This window comes from Chiloscyllium plagiosum, unplaced genomic scaffold (genome assembly GCF_037043375.1).
Source record: "Chiloscyllium plagiosum isolate Xiang-an unplaced genomic scaffold, Cpla_swu_hap1 HiC_scaffold_21, whole genome shotgun sequence".
Lineage (NCBI taxonomy): Eukaryota > Metazoa > Chordata > Chondrichthyes > Orectolobiformes > Hemiscylliidae > Chiloscyllium > Chiloscyllium plagiosum.
In genome coordinates, this window is record NW_028270159.1 from 19,303,061 (window position 1) to 19,318,193 (window position 15,133).

The window sequence follows — 15,133 nt, forward strand, 5'->3', positions numbered from 1 at the left end:
GGACCTGTTTATAATTATGTGGGGTTTTGGTAAAGATGAAGAAAGCAATTTGATTGGAGGTTAACTTAGCCAACAGATTGGTTTCACAAAAAGGCTTGAGATTTATTGTCTGAAAGAGAATCAGATATTATTTGAAAATATTCAGAGCTCTGGGGAAGGAGCAGGGGTTAGTCTTTGCAAGAAAAGACTCACCAAGGGCCCTTTGACAACATCTTTCAAACATATAAAATAAGAACAGGAGTAAACCATTCAGCCATTTGAGCCTGCTGCACTATTCGTTATGAACATGGCTGATCATTCAACACAACAGTATGTTCCTGCTTTCCTCCATATGCTTTGATCCCTTTAGCCTCAAGTGCTAAGAAGGGTTTAGAAGGATATGCTGGCAAATGGGACTAGATTAATTTGGGACGTCTGATTGGCATGAACAAGTTGGACCGAAGGGTTTGTTTCTATGCTGTACAACTCTATGATTCTATATCTAACTCCTTGAAATCATAGTTTTGGCCTCAACTGAGTGACCTCGATCATCTAGAAGAACGAGAACAGCAGCTGCATAGGAACACCACCACCTCCAAGTTCCCATCCAAGCCACATGCCCTTTTGGCTTGGAAATATATTGCCATATCTGCAATGTCAGATGGTTGAAATCCTGGAACTCTGTCCCCAGTGGAACTGTACTGACACCAAATGGACTGCAGCATTTCAGCAGCCACCACCATGTCGAGGGCAACTGGAGATGAAATATTGGCCTTGACAATGTTACCATACAAAGGTGAACCTTTTCTGTTAATTCAGCTAAACACCCAGAAAATCTCACCTTGCCTCATAATCTGTTAAAATATGAGTGACAGAGAGTTCCCAAATTCCACTATTTCAAGAAAGTAACATCAATTTATTTTCTTACTCTAAAAGTGAACATGAACCAAAAAATCTATTCACAAATCTAAGCCCCCCCTTCTCTTAATTGTTTACTCTCTGACTCCAAGTCCATAACAATATGCTGTTCCAATAAGACACTTATTAAAATTAAATTAGCTTAATCTCATAGTCTTGGTCTTCACCACTATCTTCAGTTTTCCAGCTGCTGATCTCCCTGGATCGTCTTCTTTATTTGTACTGCGAATAGGCTTTACATGAAAAAGTACCTTTGATAGAGAGTGTTTTCTAATTTCTTTGAGAGCTAGATGTTAGATGGGCAATTAGTTCTCCAGCAGTTTCTCTCTCTACAGCAGTTGCTCTCTGACGAATTTTCAATTGTCCACATTCTTATAACCCCCAACATCGGATCATCTCATTTTAGATTAGATTCCCTACAGTGTAGAAACAGGCCCTTTGGCCCAATACGTCCACACCGACCCTCCGAAAAGTAACCCAGCCAGACCCATTTCCCTCTGACTAATGCACCTAACACTATGGGCAATTTAGAATGGCCAATTCACCTGACCTGCACATCTTTGTGACTTTGAGAGGATACCGGAGCACCTGGAGGAAACCCATGCAGACACGGGGAGAATGTGCAAACTCCACACAGACAGTCACCCAAGGCTAGAATCGAACCTGGGTCCCTGGTGCTGTGAGGCAGCAGTGCTAACCACTGAGCCACCGTGCCACCCATTGGTTCGATGTTGGCAAAATAGTAAATTCAAACTTGATTAGGTTTTAATATCCTGTGGAATAATTTAAACTGGTTAAATTTGAATTGCCGTCAAAACAGCAATCAATACTCAGGTATTTATTTCACAGCGAAAGGTTTCATATTTTCAATTTTCCAGTACAGTCTGGTACTGCCATTCAGTCATATACACAGATGCTTGTAATCTCTAAGTTCAGAACAGCATTCTCTCACTCTTAAAGGTACAGTACACGCTTCATAACAACAGTGATGCTCAGATCACCTGAACAAGTAAAGCAAATCAAAGGGCCAGATGGATCATCCTTTATACTGGACTGTGTGGTTTAACTTCTTTTAGCATTTTGGCAAATTGTATTCTCTGTGCTCTTGCAGAAAGTGCATTCCCTAAATTTATTTACAAAAGGATGTTGTACAATGCTGGCAGGCAGACAGCAGAAAGCACACTGGGCTTTAGTGCAAAAGAGTGGTTGCCATAAGTTAGTCTGCGATCTATGATGAGCTAATGGTTGATTGTACCTCTCTGTGCTGTAGCCTGAGGTAATCCTTTGCTCCTTCCATACCTAACCCCGCTGTGGAGAAATTTAAAGGGGAGAACGCAGTGGCTTCAGTATTTTACAGAAATGGTGTGAACAAAGTCAAATGAAGTCTGACAAAAGTCAGGGACTCCAAGTTCCCCACTTGCATTGGGTCAGTCCACCTTCCACTCAGTTTCCAGCTTGATAAGCACCTTGAAATTGGGAAACAGCCAGTGATCAGTAAGAGGGAGGAATGAGGCCAGAAATCTGGATGGGGGAAGATCACAGTTACCTGAGTGGGGGCACTCCTGCTTCTCTTCCCCTTAACCAAGTGTTCCAAAAGCCCATTTTACTTTGGGAAGATGGTAGATCCCTGCTTTGTTTTACTGCCGAGTTTCCTGATTCCCTGGAAACCCATGCAGCACAAGACAATGTCATACTTGCCTCTAATTGCACCGTATGACCAAATTTAAAAATATTAATAAATCTGTTGCCTTTCCATTGTGGGATAGTTTGATACCCAATATTGACCCAAAGCATTGGTTGTGTGTTGGGGTTGTGCAACTTGGTTCTCAAACTTTGACCATTTTTTTTCCTGTCTGTCACCGGGGCTTGGATCCAGGATATGGAGTAAAGTAGTTCCAGAAGCCGTGGGAGCCCATTTGCAACATAGCACTGAAAGTGACCATGAAACCAAAGAACTGTGGTTTCTGTTAATCAGAAACAAAAGCAAAAATTGCTGGAAAAAAGTCAGCAGGTCTGGCAGCATCTTTGGAGAGAAGGCAGAGTTAAGGTTTCAGATCCACTGACCTGTCTTCACAACTCTCTGAAGAAGGGTCACTGGACCTGAAACATTGGCTCTGCTTTCTCTCCACAGATGCTGCCTGACCTCCTGAGTTTTTCCAGTACTTTCTGAAGGCAGCAGTGACTGTGTCACTAGAACCAATGTTCTGATTAAAGCACTTCGTTTATGAGAGTTAACGACAATATCCTTGATATGACAGAGTGATGGCAGCAATAATTGATGTTATTTTAAATGTACATGGGAGTTCTTCTGAAACTAGTTCGTAGTTGACTTTGGCCATTGCAAAAAGCAAGAACAGGAAGGTGTATGGTGGGGCACCCTATATTCTCCTCATGATTAAATGATGGAATGAATAGATGTTGATGATCAGACATGAATGTCTGAAACTCTACATTTTCTTTGGTATCCAGCCTTTGTTTTAGGGAATGCATTGATGGCTTGAGATTGACTTGCTGATAGTGGGATTGTCTCTACCTCTGACTGTATTACCAGATTTGACCCCATAATGAGGAGAAAAGACCAGAGAGTGTGCAATGTAGAGAGGTGGTCAGAGGGGTCAGAAAGAGCATACTGACCAATATTACCCATTTATGCCAAATGACCACCTTCCCTGCTGTAAATTCAATCAAGTCTACTAGAAAGACTGCATCCTTTGGTTGATGTTAAACTGAGGCCCTGTCTGTTAGGCGAAGTGAACTTTCAAGATTCCAAGGCACTAACTGAAGAAGATTGCAGAGGTCTTCCATTGACCTAACTAAATTTCTTCCCTCGCTCATTGTACCAGAAATTGGTTCTTCGTCTCGTTGCTAATTGTAGGACTCTATCGGCAAAGAATGGCGATCACGGCGTGTGTAAAGTAATGCACTGCATGAGATATTGAGATATTTCCAAACGATGAGGTTTTTAATAAGTATTGATTGTAATTGTAATAATTTGCAAATAACTATCCCATTGTTGTTCATAATTCGACTTTTTTTCATCTGTAGAATGACTTCTCAACCGCTGAAAGTGCCAGCTACCATTTGGCGAACATTTTTGACTTTACTGTAGATGACATTCAGAGTTTGAAAAGGTGAGTGAGTTCCCAACTGAACAGGTTGTATGTTGGAAAAGGTCTTAGACATGTGCATGGTGTAAAAGGACAGGATGAAACTTCTGAGGACAGGCTCCAAAGCTGCTTCCAGCCCTGCAGCTTTGTTTCCCCGAAGCCAACCAATAGGTAAGAGCAGCCTTGCCATAATGGTGGCGGTGGGTGGCACGGTGGCACAGTGGTTAGCGCTGCTGCCTCATAGCGCCAGAGACCCGGGTTCAATTCCCGCCTCAGGCGACTCTGTGTGTGGAGTTTGCACATTCTCCCTGTGTCTGCGTGGGTTTCCTCCGGGTGCTCCGGTTTCCTCCCACAATCCAAAAATGTGCAGGTTAGGTGAATTGGCCATGCTAAATTGCCCGTAGTGTTAGGTGAAGGGGTAAGTGTAGGGGAATGGGTCTGGGTGGTATACACTTCGATGGGTCGGTGTGGACTTGTTGGGCCAAAGGGCCTGTTTCCACACTGTAAGTAATCTAATCTGTAAGTAATCTAAACGGGTGGATAAGGTGGTCAAATGGCATACAGCAAGCTTGCCTTCACTGGCCAGGGCATTGAATATAAAAGTTGGCAAGTTATGTTACAGCTGTACAAAAATTTAGTTAGGCCACATTTGTGCAGTTCTGCTTGAACACTGCCAGAAGGATGTGGTTGCTTTGATGAGGGTGCGGAGAAGGTTTACCAGGACATTGCCTAGCCTGGAGAGTTTTAGCTATGGCGAGAGGTTGGATAAACTCTGATTGTTTTCACTGGAAGGACTGAGGCTGAGGGGCGACCTGATGTAGTCTACAAAATTGGGAGATATAGACAGGGTAGATAGTCAGAGGCTGTTTCCCAGGATGGAAAGGTCAATTACAAGAGGGCACAGGTTCGAGGTGAGAGGGGGAAAGTTTAGGGGAGAAGTGCACGGTAACGTTTTTCACAAAGCATTGTAGGTGCCTGGAATGCACTGCGAGTGGAAGTGGTGGAAGCAGGCATATTAGCCACGTTTAAGGCATATCTTGATAGACACGTGGGAGGCGAACAGAGGGATAGAAACTGCGCATGGACAAGACGTAGCAGGTCTAAATAAGGATTAGAATTGGTGCAGACTCGGTGGGCTGGAACGTGTGCTCCTGTGCTGTATTGACTTGTATAATAGCTATTCAGATATTCTCTCTTTTGTCATGGGCAAGGTTCTCACTTCTGATCATTACCGCCCTATAAGTTCTGGCAGAGCCGGTCTTTGAGATGCATCACCATCTCCTGGACTTATAAAAACCTCTGTCTTTGTGATTTTTTCTTCTCTGTCTAGATTTAACTCCTGTCATTTCTTTACCTGCTTTCAGTGATCGTTCTGAGGGAACCTTTTACTCTGACTTAGACTCGACAGATGCAGCAAGTACATCTGGCTCAGCCTCAACAAGTTTATCCTGTGACTCTCTGTAAGTCCAATGTTGTGATTCACAATCATTTACTTGTGTACAAATCTGCCACCGAGTCTTTGTCTTTGTGCCTAATTACAGAAAGAACCCATAGAAAACCACCAGGCAGTAAGAATTTTAATCAAAAATGGCACATTGCATTAGAGCTCAGGCACAATTGGGTTTGAAGAGAGAGTTCCTAAAGAGCTACACAACTGTATCTTAACCTGTCTGCAGTAAAAGCAAAAAAGCTGCAATTGTTAGAAATCTGAAACAAAAATAAAAATTGCTGAACAGGTCAGGAAGCATCTGTAGAGAGAAAAACCGAAGTAAAGTTTCAGATTTGTGAATTTTTATTATTTACTTTCGTGACTTTCCTTGTTCTGTTTTATTTTCTTGCTTTTAGAAAGACTATGGGGAGCCGTAAAAGGAAAGCACCAGTAGAGTATTCACTGAGCAACAGAAACAAACAGAAGAAAGGCATTTATAGTCATCCAGAGAATGGAGTGGATCAGACAGAACAATCTGTGGATAATAATTACATTAATGGCCACACCTTTGAAAGTATGAGTGATGATGAAACCTCCCTTTCCCATCTTAAGTCCTCGATCACTAATTACTTCGGTGCTGCAGGAAGGCTGGCTTGTGGTGAAAAGTTCCAGGTGCTTGCTCGGAGAGTGACTTTAGACAGAAAAGTGCAGTACCTGGTAGAATGGGAAGGTGCCACTCCCTATTGAATTGAATCACAATTGGGACTCCATTTAGTCTGCTTAGCAACAAGCAGACCAGAGCTGAGCAAGCCTCTATAAACTGCCTCCTGAAGTTTTTTAAAAAAAAATTACAATAAACTACAGCAGAGTCACCTTAGTTTCCAGAAACAAACATTCAATTGAAGATATGAGATCTTATTAGGTGCCTGCTGTACTAATATATTGTTTTTATGAATGGTACAGATGAGGCTTTCTGTTACTGTTGATAGTTAAATTTTACATAATAAGTATCTGGTTGAAGAACATTTCCAGAACATTCTAACTATCCAGTGGCAATGAATGAGCGATGCAATCGTGGTATCGAGCTGTGCACGTGATTTGCTATCTCTCAAGTCAGCAGCAATGAAACTGTCTGTTTTGTTACATCAAGAAAGTGGGGTTGATGTAGAAATTCAGTCATGATTGGATTGAATGACGAAGCAGGCTCGACAGCTGTTTATTTTACTGCTGCTGCCATTTCTTAACTACCAATACTCAATTTGGATTGTTTTGCTGATGTTGATGTCAGTGGCTAATGAGTTGGTTTGCCACCCTGATAGTCTGTTGTAGAATTGTGATTATAAAGGAGGTTTTATGCATTGGGATGGACATTAGGCAATTCGGTTGCAAGTGACTGAAAAGTTAGGTTGAGATGTGAATGTTTTGATTCTACAGATTTAAGCGGCAACGTTTGATGTTGCAGTGAGTGGAGATTTGTGTCGTAGACTGAGAATGTTTGGAAAAGTGGAATTAAGCCTTCGCAAAGTTGATTTTACGTAGGCTCCACTGAACTTGCTGCATTCTTAACTCCTTTTTATTAATACATTTCCATACACATCTTTGGTTTAGAACTATCCCAGCTCATTATGTAGCCAGTTGCTATGTAACTGATCAAACTACAAGTAGCTTTTGAAAGACTTTTGTATTGTCCCAGGCCTCTACTGCTTACATCTTCCTATTAGCCAGCTTTGCTAAAAGTTTTATTTTTGGCAAAAAGAAAACCTTGTTTATTAGATTGAAATATCTCGCTTCAGCGGATGACGTGATATTTAGTTGAGTCTTGCTGCTCTGGAGTGCCCTGTGCCAGGGTACCAACATGTTCCTTGTTGGGACAGGAATTTCCAAAATGGAGAATATATAAATTTTTATGCTTGAGAGAATGTGAATGGACGGATATTTAAGCTGCTGCTCTTGCTGTGTGAGTGTCTTATTTGTGTAGAAGTCACATGCCTTGCAGTTTTTAAACTCTTTTTGAGAAAAGGCTTGACATTCCTCTGCCAACAGTGTAATTGTAAAGGGCTGAAACTTGTTTCTTTTCACTTCCAAGTTGCTAACTGTGACATTGTGTGCAGGTCACACTGTGTTAGGTTATTTCTTCTGTTGCCTTCCTTTAGTTGGGAATTTATTTTGTCACTTCACTTTTGTTCCTTCAAAGGTTTTGTTGGCAGGCACTTTAACTTGTGTGTTAGGTTTTGACAGACCTTGAGGAGCCAAGTCCAACTCTCCCAACTTTACCAAGTGTCCTGTATCTCCACCATTTGAAACATTGAAAACAGTGTGGAGTCATGTTATAGCACTTCAAATACTTCAGCTTACAAAACAAAGTAGACTCTGACTAAAACAAAGATGTGGAGTGGGGAAACCATTTTAAGCAATCCATCGTTTGGGAAACTGACAGGACTGTCAATGATCTTCCCTTTTCTAGGTGAGTTTCAGCAGGTTCTTTTAGTCATAGAGTCATGAAGATGTACAGCACAGAAACAGACCATTCAGTCCAACTGGTGCATGCTGACCAGATATCCTAAATGAACCTAGGCCCATTTGCCAGCATTTGGCCCATATCCTTTAAACCTTTCCCATTCACATACACATCTAGGTGTCTTTTAAATGTAGTCATTGTACCAGCCTCCACCACATCCTCTGACAGTTCATTCCATACACACCACCTTCTGTCTGAAAAAGATGCTCCTTAGGTCCCTTTTAAATCCTTCCCTCTCACCTTAAACCTATATCTTCTAGTTTTGAACTCTCCTACCCTTAGGAAAAGATCTTGACGATTTACCCTATTATTGCCCCTCATGATTTTATAAACTTCTTTCAAACCCAGGGAGCAAAGTTTGCAGTAGAGCAAAGTTTTACAAAACCTTTGAAGACCGATTCGGAGGCAGGAATGCTGGCAAGAGGAGGCCAGTGGGTGGTATGCCCCCTGCTGTATTGCCACTTTGCCAGGCATGGGAAAGAGAGCTCGCTTGCTCAGAGGCCAGTGAACCACTTAAGTAGTTGAATTAAGGGCCTGTGCTGCCTCTGTTTGCATTTTACTGGTGCAGTGGAGGTGACCTCTGTGAACAGGTAGACCGCTAGGTAAACTCTGCTGCCCTCCTGGGGCAAGGCAGCTCTTTCAGTCCAGGGCTGATAATACACTCCAGCACCTGTGATGATCCGTGTTCACAGAAGGCTTAAAGTGTATGACTGGATACTGCATACTCCTTTCCTATGGACATCTGGATATGGACAGGCAGGTAGTCATCCCTAATGACCCCCTATGTGGCCTGGCCACATCCAGCTGCAGAGTTGTGCTGAGCTCCTCTGATCTGCCTATCCTTCCCCTCTTACCCACCTTCTCCCAAACAGTGTGAGCAACAATCAGGAGGTGTGATTCAGCTCCCTCAAATGTACCATCTTTTATAGAATAGCAGAGACGTAAATTGCAACCCCCACCCCGCCGCCACCATCACCAATACAACCCATGGGGCCCCTCTTCCATCTCTGGCAGCAGAACCCTGTCTTTTCCAAGTATCCCCGCTTATACCTCAGCTTATGTGAACACTTTGTGGCAGGAATCACAGGATTGCAATCAGGAGAAAGAATCAGATTGCATTTGCTTTAATTTTGACCCCTGGAATTCCAAAAATAAATGTAATGTGTCTCACAGCCAACTTTGGCTGAGATCCCCACAAAACAAGGATCAAACTGGGGACATTCCTCTTCTGCCTGAGTCAGCTCCACACTATCTATGCACTAACGATCAGAGGAGTTGTGGGAACTGAACCTGTTTCATGAATTCCCTTCTGCAGACAGGTGCAGAAAGGCTGTGCACTTTGAAAACTGCAGAAATTCTGCTTGATCTCAAAAGTTGAGCTTTAATGTCTTTGAATGTACCAACCCATGTTCCAAATGCAATTTTTGGATGCTATAGTTACTGATAATCAAAGTGTATGATATATATTGTCATGGTAAAGTGTTGCTAAAGATGTTATGGTCTCATGCAACTTAAAACGGTTGTATGAACTCTTAAGTTAGTTTGAAAGAAAACTAGTGTATTTCAACCAGATAAAGATGTCAGTGAATTGTCATTTTCTCTCAACACAGAGGTATTTTTATTGTGAAAAACCTAGTTCTTTCTCTGAATTGATCTGAGTGGGTTTGAAATTGACATCAGTGACCAATCACTCAAATCATGTTTTCAAGAAAACTGGCAAGTTGATTGAGTGGATTAAAAAAATGCTGTTCTTGATAATATCATGCTTTAAGTCTCCAATGGAGAAAGATCATCTTCTTAACGTTGACTGTGGCCAAAACAAAACACAATAATCTTAATGGCTCTTTCATGTGTGCAATTTGGAGGTTAATTTGATTCTGATTTTAGACTCCATAAAATAAGTCTTGCTAGCCAAAGACTTAGTGTTTTTTGTGGCTTTATTTTTCGATAGACAAAAGATTTTTTTTTAAAATTACCAATAAATTTTATGGCAATGAGGGAGCGAAACTGATTTTGATAAGGAAACAGGAGCTAGTGAAATAGCTGCTTGAGCTACATGCCCTGATTCACTTTTAATAAGTTGGGTGTGATGGAAGACATTTCGTCTGTTTGTTATCCCCAGTTTTGGATTATGACCCAGTAGTAACAGGTATGAAAGGAATGTCTATCTGATAAAGACCAGTTGGAACCTTTACATTAGAACTTGCACACAGGCGGAGGAAATTGGAACTTAATTTTGCCTGTTTGCACCTACAAAGTGTCAGTTTTGTGGATCAATACCTTACTCTGCTAAAAGGCCTGATAAAGCAGATCCAGAATCAGGGCCTGTTCAGATGTGGGCTGACAACATGCTGCTGGATATGTGCTCAACAATGGGCTGAAACGAGTTCAGCATCCCAGGCACTGTACTTCTGAACCCTTCCCAGCAGGACAATCTAAAGCAAACTGAATTATATACTTAAGTAGTAGTACCTCGTCTGTCAGGCTTCATGGGTCTCTCAGACTTTCTGGTTTGATTTCCCAAAGACAAAAGTTCAGTTTCCTCTCTCATGTTCCTCGTTCAGTTTTCATAGTTCACTTTGTTGAGAGGACAATGTTTTGCTGTTGCTATCAGACCCGGAATCTAGGTGGTGTAAGACTGTGATCGGAGCCAGAAGGGAAAACCAGAGAGCAAACAGTAAAACCTGGAAATGGACTACTGGAGCTCCATTTTTTGAGATATAGAAGACAAGTTGGATGAGTTTACATCATTCTTAAGTTTTACTGGCCTTTCCTTTGCAGGGCCTGCACATTGTTGAAATAAAACCCACCAAACAATTCATCTGAAAAGTTCTATCCATGTCAGTTGTGATGAAATAAAGCTTTTCTCTTCACAGGTTCTGTAAGTTTAAGGTAATTCTGCTTTTCAGTGATGGTATGACTTGCATAGTGCTCAGTCCTGGCTTAGAAAACATGAAAATTTCCATCATTGTGGATATAAAATGTTCAGTCTGTTTTATGAAGTTCCTTTCAATGCTCTTTGCTTTAGTAATCTTTGTGAGAAAGAAAATGAAGTTGCAAATAGCAATATTACTTCAGAAACCATGAGTAGCAAAATGTTTTGTTGAGTAGGTGGCATGTAAAGACTTACTTTGCTGACTAGATTGTTTAACATACAGACAATCAACTTTTCTTAGTTTATTTTATCATTTATGTCTGACCAGTTATCACAGTGGTCTAAACTGACAATAACCAGAATTGAGCAAATGCTGTGACTTTCACATTTGGCCACAGAACCTTTTGGTATCGTAAGAGAAAGTGAGGACTACAGATGCTGGTGATTGGAGTTGAAGAGTGTGGTGCTGGAAAAGCACAGCAGGTCAGGCAGCATCCGAGGAGCAGGAGAGTCATCGTTTCGAGCATATGCTCTTCATCATTCATTCCTGATGAAGGGCTTAAACATCAACTCTCCTGCTCCTTGGATGCCGCCTGACCAACTGTGCTTTTCCAGCACCATGCTCTTTGGCATTTGGTACTGTATGTCTAATGAGAACATTGTAGTTGCAAAAGGAACTGAAAATGGTGAGTGCTTGGTACTGTACCAAGTCTCTAGCACTGGAATGCATCTTGCTGTTGGTACTCTTATGCCTCCTGAAGTGTTTGACTAAAATCAATTCTAACATTAGAAAAATCTGACATGACAATCATTGTACAAATGTTACCTACACAATGTGATTTGCATAACCATTAGTGATTTCACAGTATTACTTTAACATTGTACATTTGTAAGCGAGCACAATACATAATCACCCTTTTCCCTGTAATGAAACATGTACCTGTCTTATGCGGTCAGTATTCTTTTCTGTATTATCCAGCTTTGCAAAACAATTGGCAATAAATTCTTGGGCTCTTATCCTGTGCTGTTGTCACCTTTCTCAATTTCAACACTTGCCCACAGAAGGGATTTGGAAAAGGTAATTTCCTAAAAAAAAATCCCAAAGGGTAGACACTTTGACCAAGTCAGTAGCTGTCATGAAAATCTTGTATGTTCAATATGCTGAAATCTTTCATCTGAGCTAGAAACTCAACACAATTATTTTTGTTTGGGCTGAGACACTAGTTGAAGAAAGGAGTAGTAGTTTTACTGGGAAATCGTTATAGCATTCAGAAGCTTTTTTTGTATTTATACAAGTTGACAGTTTGTCAATACTGGATCCACGACAAAATAGAAATGTCAATATGTACAGCAACACTTAGGTTATCACCTTGTTGTTCAATCTTAAAATAAAACAAAGAAAACAAGGAACTGTCTATTTCCAGAATTTCAGTACAGCTCTGGTTGTAAATTGAACATGTTAAATAGACAATTATCCTGGCTTTCTGGAATTGTCCAATTAGAAATTAAAGGCACTTGTGGTGTAATGGTAGTGTCCTTATTTATGAGCCAGGAGACCGAGGTTCAAGTCCCACCGACACTAGGGATATGTAATGACATCTCTAAACAGATTGATCAGAAAACATCTTCAAACCAGAAATTAGAACAAATGACTTTGGTGGCTGCAAGAGATATGAACAATGTGTATGCATGCCCAGATTTTCCATATTATTATAGGCCCCTCCCATTCTCCCTCACTTTAGATGGTTTGCATTCCCCTTAATGGGCAGTGCATGTAAATATCCAATTGGCTACACAATTTACTGGAGGCAATTAGTTAAAAACAAATCAAAACATGATTTGGTGATGGGGGAACCCTTTCAGTTGTGTATAAAACACTTCTGGATGTTAAAAAAAAGCCTTTTTGGGGGGGGGGGGGGGAAACGAGATGTGTTTATGTAATAGTGGTAGTGTCCCTACCTCCAAACCAGGAGGTCCAGGTTTCTATCTGACCTGCTCCAGTCACCTCTGAATTGGTTGCTTCCAAAATATTCTCAAACTAGCCAGATTCTGATTTCGTGGTGGTGGTTTAAGGTCCAGATTCGTTCACTGGACCGGTCAACCACACTGTAGTTACTGGCATGTCCTCTCCCATCACTACCCATGCCTCAAGGCTTCCTGTTGTTGACTGAAGGCAGAGTAGGATCCTGGATCAGTGGTGCTGGAAGAGCACAGCAATTCAGGCAGCATCCGACGAGCAGCAAAATTGACGTTTCGGGCAAAAGCCCTTCATCAGGAATCCTACCTTGAAGGCAGAGTAGTCCTGTCTTTCACAAACTGCTTTGATCAGGGTTTCCATGTTAATTAAGAAAATTCATGCACCTTAAAAGATAAGAACTTCCTATACCATGTTAGTGCATACAGCAACAAGAATTAAGGAAGAAGATTGTGAATTTATAGAACATAGAAAAATACAGCGCAGTACAGGCCCTTGGCCCTCAATGTTGTGCCGATCCAAGCCCACCTAACCTACACTAGCCCACTATCCTCCATGTGCCTATCCAATGCCCGTTTAAATGCCCATAAAGAAGGAGAGTCCACCACTGCTACTGGCAGGGCATTCCATGAACTCACGACTCGCTGAGTAAAGAATCTACCCCTAACATCTGTCCTATACCTACCACCCCTTAATTTAAAGCTATGCCCCCTCGTAATAGCTGACTCCATACGTGGAAAAAGGGTCTCATGGTCAACCCTATCTAAACCCCTAATCATCTTGTACACCTCTATCAAGTCACCCCAAACCTTCTTTTCTCCAATGAAAACAGCCCCAAGTGCCTCAGCCTTTCCTCATACGATCTTCCTACCATACCAGGCAACATCCTGGTAAACCTCCTCTGCACCCGTTCAAGTGCCTCCACATCCTTCCTATAGTATGGCGACCAAAACTGCACACAATACTCCGGATGCGGCCGCACCAGAGTCTTATACAACTGCAACATGACTTCAGGGCTCCGGAACTCAATTCCTCTACCAATAAAAGCCAGTACGCCATATGCCTTCTTCACCGCACTATTTACCTGGGTGGCAACTTTCAGAGATCTGTGTACATGGACACCAAGATCCTTCTGCTCATCCACACTACCAAGTATCCGACCATTAGCCCAGTACCCCGTCTTTTTGTTACTCTTACCAAAGTGAATCACCTCACACTTAGCTACATTGAACTCCATTTGCCACCTTTCTGCCCAGCTCTGCAACTTATCTATATCCCGCTGTAACCTGACACATCCTTCCTCACTGTCAACAACTCCACCGACTTTCGTATCATCCGCAAACTTGCTCACCCAACCTTCTAGCCCCTCCTCCAGGTCATTTATAAAAATGACAAACAGCAATGGTTCCAAAACAGATCCTTGCGGAACACCGCTAGTAACTGCACTCCAAGATGAACCTTTATCAACTACTACCCTCTGTCTTCTTCCAGCCAGCCAATTCCTAATCCAAACCTCCAACTCACCCTCAATGCCATACCTCCATATTTTTTGCAGTAGCCTACCATGGGGAACCTTATCAAACGCCTTACTAAAATCCATATACACCACATCTACCGCTTTCCCCTCGTCCATCTCCTTAGTTACCTTCTCAAAGAATTCAATAAGGTTTGTGAGGCACGACCTGCCCTTCACAAAACTATGCTGACTATCCTTGATCACATTATTCCTATCCAGGTGTTCATAAATCCTATCCCTTACAATTCTCTCTAAGACTTTGCCCACAACAGAAGTGAGACTCACCGGCCTATAGTTACTAGGGTTATCCCTACTCCCCTTCTTGATCAAGGGAACCACATTTGCTAACCTCCAGTCTTCTGGCACTATTCCTGTAAACAACGAGGACATAAAAATCAAGGCCAATGGCTCTGCAATCTCCTCCCTTGCTTCCCAGAGAATCCTAGGATAAATGCCAACGGGCCCAGGGGACTTATCTATTTTCACCCTTTCCAGAATTTCCAACACCTCTTCCCTACATACCTCAAAGCTGTCCATTCTAATTAATTGTGACTCAATATTCACATCGGCAACAATGTCCTGTTTCTGAGTGAATACTGACGAAAAGTATTCATTCAGTGTCTCCCCAATCTCTTCAGCCTCCACACGCAACTTCCCACTACTATCCTTGACTGGACCTATTCCTACCCCAGTCATTCTTTTATTCCTGACATACCTATAGAAAGCCTTAGGGTTTTCCCTAATCCTACCAACTAAGGACCTTTCATGTCCCCTCGTTGCTGCTCTTAGCTCTCTTCAGATCCTTCCTGGCTACCT

At 42.0% G+C, this 15,133-nt stretch overlaps 1 protein-coding gene across 2 annotated transcripts in view; it reads left to right on the plus strand.

The window, feature by feature from the left end:
- The window catches only part of phf19 (PHD finger protein 19), a 48,706-nt gene extending 36,766 nt beyond the window's left edge, over positions 1-11,940 (plus strand). Inside the window, exons 13-15 of one of the 2 annotated variants that reach the window (XM_043720279.2) lie at positions 3,943-4,028; positions 5,369-5,464; positions 5,850-11,940. In XM_043720279.2, coding sequence (XP_043576214.1) covers positions 3,943-4,028; positions 5,369-5,464; positions 5,850-6,180 — 513 coding nt within the window. In that variant the 3' untranslated portion in view covers positions 6,181-11,940. The remainder of the gene's footprint in view (positions 1-3,942; positions 4,029-5,368; positions 5,465-5,849) is intronic. The other variant, XM_087998387.1, reaches the window with a different exon arrangement.
- Positions 11,941-15,133: the final 3,193 nt, after the last annotated feature.